Source organism: Penaeus japonicus, unplaced genomic scaffold (genome assembly GCF_977035675.1).
Source record: "Penaeus japonicus unplaced genomic scaffold, GWHDUDI00000001_assembly GWHDUDI00000002, whole genome shotgun sequence".
NCBI classification, from domain to species: Eukaryota; Metazoa; Arthropoda; class Malacostraca; order Decapoda; family Penaeidae; genus Penaeus; species Penaeus japonicus.
Genome location: NW_028234404.1, coordinates 8,613,000 through 8,617,999, shown reverse-complemented (window position 1 = coordinate 8,617,999; position 5,000 = coordinate 8,613,000). Strand labels below are relative to the sequence as shown.

At 36.9% G+C, this 5,000-nt stretch overlaps 1 protein-coding gene across 8 annotated transcripts in view; it reads left to right on the top strand.

Moving 5' to 3' along the window:
- Positions 1–5,000, top strand: part of mxt (Eukaryotic translation initiation factor mextil) — a 54,481-nt gene that overhangs the window by 44,499 nt on the left and 4,982 nt on the right. For 7 of the 8 annotated variants that reach the window (XM_086546898.1, XM_043027190.2, XM_043027187.2 and 4 more), the window contains 4 exons: positions 66–151; positions 485–646; positions 974–1,074; positions 4,116–4,315. In XM_086546898.1, coding sequence (XP_086403024.1) covers positions 66–151; positions 485–646; positions 974–1,074; positions 4,116–4,315 — 549 coding nt within the window. The remainder of the gene's footprint in view (positions 1–65; positions 152–484; positions 647–973; positions 1,075–4,115; positions 4,316–5,000) is intronic. The other variant, XM_086546906.1, reaches the window with a different exon arrangement.

The following is a 5,000-nucleotide window of genomic DNA, read 5'->3' as shown; positions in this document are numbered from 1 at the left end:
TTTAGTCTTATATTAATTAAATACTGTTTATAGTTTAGCTAAAAGCAATATCTCTCTCCCATCAGACAGCGAAATTGGTGCTTGATGAATTCTTTAATGGAGAAAGGAATCTGAACAACATTGCTGTCCTTCTGGGAACAGACACTCCAAGGTAAATTGCATTAATTTATTATTATGGTCATCGTTATTATTGTTATTTTTATTAGTAGGGTTATTGATATTATTATTATTATTATTATTATTATTATTATTATTATTATTATCACTTCTACTATTATTATTATTATTTATCATCATCATCATCATCATTATCATTCTTTGACGATGAAGATGATGATCTTCATTTTCTGATAATAGCCATTCAATGATGTCCCTTTTCCATTTTATTATATTACACAGCATTTAACATCCTTGATAATTTTCCATTATTCATAAGCTTGAAAATCACTTATAACCATCGCAAATTGTCTCTCAACAAACCTAGCGACCCGGCTGCAGAATCTCCAACCACAGCACCCATGACAGGCTACCAGGGCCGCCAGCCATCTCCACCCTTACTGACCCCTACAGAACTTGACCCGACATCGGATGCCATCAAAGGTGTGGTGACAGTAGTGCGGCAGCCGCTCTTCCCCTCGTCATCAAAGTGAGTTGTTAGGGTCCAACTTGTCTTCTTTTTTTTTTGTCTTCTTCATCTTCTTTTTAATTTTTTTTTCTTCTTTGGTTGGATTATGTATGTGTATGTGATTTTACTTGAATTATCATTCATTTGAGAATGTTATTGATGGTCATTATAGGTTATTCTCATGATGTGATTTTTTTTTCCTTTTATGTTGATATTCCAAATATTCTTTTGAGATTATGCTTGATATTTTGGTCATTTTTTATTATTTTAGCAACAGTTTTTAGATTGAAATTAATTATGTTTAATATTGGATATCTGGTAAATCCCTATTTTCTTCCAAATGTGAAGAGAGGCTATAGAAAGTGCCGAGAATGGAAGCATGCCAGGAGATGTCAGCTCAAAGAATCGCCGTGCACTGTTCCAGAAGACGAGTGAAGATCGTGCTACAAGTGAGTAGAATCCCCTTTGGGGTTGTTGATTTAGTTGTTTTTTTTATGTCTTATTTCCTTGGTATTTCAAATGTGAGCATATTGTAAATTTATTGTGTTTTATTTTACTTATCTATTTTATTATTGCTGCTTTTGGCATGGTATTTTACTTAAGCTTTATTTGTGTTATGTGTAGCTTTTAGAGGCAGCATAGTGTTGGTATATGATTTTATGTCTTTGTCTAACAGATCTAGAATTTTTATTTTAATAATATCCAATTTTACCAATAATTTTAAAGTGATATGTTTTTAGATACGAAGCCGACTGATTCCATAGACTGTTTTTCTTTATATTTTGTATATTGAATGAAATATATGACTTATAAATATTTAGAAAAAAAAAAAGAATGACAACGATAACGGGGAAGACTTAGTACTCAGTGGTTCGATACTGTGTTCACAGAAACATACAGGTATGCTAACAGACAATTAGATAGATAGACAGACAGGCAGACACAGACATGCAGATATATAGGCAGGCAGAAATCCAGACATCCAGACAGGAAGGAATGCAGGCTGGCAGGTAGACAGACAGACAGACAGACAGACAGACAGACAGACATAGACAGACATAGACAGACATAGACAGACATAGACAGACACAGACAGACACAGACATCCAGACAGGAAGGAATGCAGGCTGGCAGGTAGACAGACAGACAGACAGACAGACAGACAGACAGACAGACAGACAGACAGACAGACAGACAGACAGACAGACAGACTGACAGATGGGAAGGCAGGTAAGTAAACAGATTAATAGCCAAACAGAAAGACAAAGAAATGGAGAACACTCTAGAAGAAATTTTAAAAGGTAAAGATACAGAGGCACTGAGTTTAAAACAACAACATTCAATATTGTTTTAGCTTATTAACCCAATCCCGACGGGCCCGGTGATAAGTGGAAACCCCCTACACCGGGCCTATGCAATATTGCATCGGGAACGTCACGTCATCGGGCATTTAGCCTTGTCACATGGGTGTGACGCACCGTCATCAAAGGGTTAAGAGTAGTTCTTTATTTTTGTTGAAAGTCAGTCACTAGGTATAAAAAGATTATAGAGATTTTTAATACTGTGTGTGTGTGTGTGTGTGTGTGTGTGTGTGTGTGTGTGTGTGTGTGTGTGTGTGTGTGTGTGTGTGTGTGTGTGTGTGTGTGTGTGTGTGTGTGTGTGTGTGTGTGTGTGTGTGTGTGTGTGTGTGTGTGTGTATATGTGTATGTATATGTGTATGTGTATGTGTATGTGTGTGGGTGTGGGTGTGTATATCATTTTTCTATATAAAATGAAATGTATTTATATATAGTATTTAGTTTTGATATATATTAGAATAGTTTTGTTGAAAGTTCTGTAGTATTTTTACATAGCTGAATTGTTCACATGAACCAAAAGAAAAAAAAAGAAAAAAAGAAACAAAATAGTATGTTCTAATTTTAAAATTATATAGACATAAATTCTTATAAATGGAAAGTAAAAGACAGGATGTATTATTATTTTTTTATGATGATATTAGTAATGGTTAGGTATCAGTAAGTATTAACTGTAAATTATTGATAGATTGGTTATTAATTTATATCATTAAAATCCTAATTTCTTGTGTAAATATCCTAGGGGAATACAATATACAGATACAATTGTTACCCTTATAAAAATTAATTTTTAAAAATATAGTTGAGAGTTATATGATAATTTCCCCATGATAATATAGTCTTTCGTCAGTTGCAATAAGCTGCATAGTAATATGAATGTATAATGGACATGAGCTAAAATTTTTAAATCATGCTTTTAAAGCTCATGTCAATTTTTTGCTCTAATGTAAAGGATGATATGATTTAGTAGAAATATATTTATATTTTTTCACTAGAATTTTTAAAGGAAATAACTAAGATAGATCTGATATTAATCAAACTTAACATGTAATGTGTTAGAATTCTTTGACCTGTGTGTGTTTCTGTGCGCTAACAATAATATTTTTTTTTCTTTAATTTTGATCTAAAATTACTTTTACAACAGAAGGCCATATATATAGACCTCAATTCCTTCCCTAACCTGTCCCTCCCTGCCCCCTGCCCCCTACCCCCTACCCCCACACCTATCCTGTGCATTAGCAGTTGGCGAGGTAATGCCACACATAGCTTTAGCCAATGCTAGAGTTAACCTCCGTTAATCTCCGTGTGCCAGTACCCAACTATGTAACTAACACCACCGCCGCCCTGGTATCTTCCATTGTGCCATTTTGCGTAACGGCGTAACTGTAGCTACTAATAAGTACCCGGAGTGGAGGGACACAGAATGGGACCCCAAGACAGAATGTCCCGCAACTTAGAGATGAGAATTAAGAGCCGTAGTTTCCCGTCCTTAGATAGATTTTTTTGTTTTTTAGCTAAAAGCAGTATTATCTGCATGACTCCTGTTATATATCTATGGTTTCTTTTTGGTGAAAAGACGTGAAAGGCAAATCAGTGATAGTGCTACTCCTGCGCAGTTTGTGAATCTTGGACAAAAATGTTAATGTAATCCATTTTGAGTCCATTTTCTTATGGTTATGAACATTATACATATTTGAGATTTTTGAGTTCAAATGTAGGCAAGTCACTTTAGTTTTCAAAATTATCTAAGAGAACACATACATAGTGTTGGATGGTAGTTCTACCAAACCTACTTTGTCTTTTTAAACCTGAAAGAGAAAAAAATAAGGACAGACAAATGAGGAGTCACTACTGTCTGAACCTTAAAATTACTTCTCATTCATCCATATTAGCTTTGTTAGCAGAAAAGGACAGGGGGAAAATGTAATATTACTTAAAGCGTGTAATGTTGAAGACTACTCCTCACATAGTAAATGGGCAAGGAGGGGGGTATAGGGAGACCCAGAAGGTATATCCCTATATGACCGTTCGTTGGCTATTCCCCGTTTGGGGAGGGGGATGGAAAGGGCTCGGGTCAGGGTAAGGGGAGGCAGAGGGAGTTATCCCCATGTGACCGTGCGCTGGCTCTTCCTCAGATGGGGATGATGCGCCCTCCACTCCCGGTTCCGCCACATGTCCCGCTCCCGAGGCCGCGCCGGAACCCGTTCCTGCCGTTCCCGCTCGCCGCACCTACACCCGGGACTTCCTTGTGAAGTGTGCCGCCTCTCCCTTAAGCCGCCTCACCCCAAACAACTGGTCGCAAGTGGTGCGGCAGTCGCCCCTGGTCCTCAAGAAGGTGCAGTGTTGCTAGCCTCATGTCACACGTATATAACAACCCCTACACTCAATGCCCGCTACTAACATCATTCCCTGGGTGTCAGGCCTCCCTTAAGGGCTGGAGACAAGCAGTTGAACTTCGTTTTTGCAACACTCAGCCAGTAGGATCGGCTGGGCATATGCTTGTGTTGGAGTATTGTTGTTGGCGGTGGTGAAGTAGATGTACAGTATGTGTAGTGGTGTGTTCTTAAGATAGAACAAGTTGGAGTATGCTTTGTTATTACTATATATGTGAACAATACATGTGCAGTAAATAATTTATATACAAATGCATATATATATATATGTGCATGTGTGAGTGTGTGTCTGTGTCTGTGTTTGTGCTTGTTTGTGTGCATGTATTTATATATATGTATATGGCCAGATATGCAGATCACAAGCTTAATTTTTTTTCAAGTACCTTACTGCCCTATGTATTGTTTATATCATTTTTGGCTAATACCAACTGCATATTCTGTCTGAGAGTCTTTTCTTATGAAAACTGTAGTAAATGTAAACCATACACACATACATCTCGCCTCAAAGTGTGTGTATTAATAATAAGATAAAGACTCTGAGATGGAATAACACATTGTTGATAACTTTGTACTAACCTGTATAGATATAAGATGCATGGAAGATTAATACATCAAAATTTGACAGTA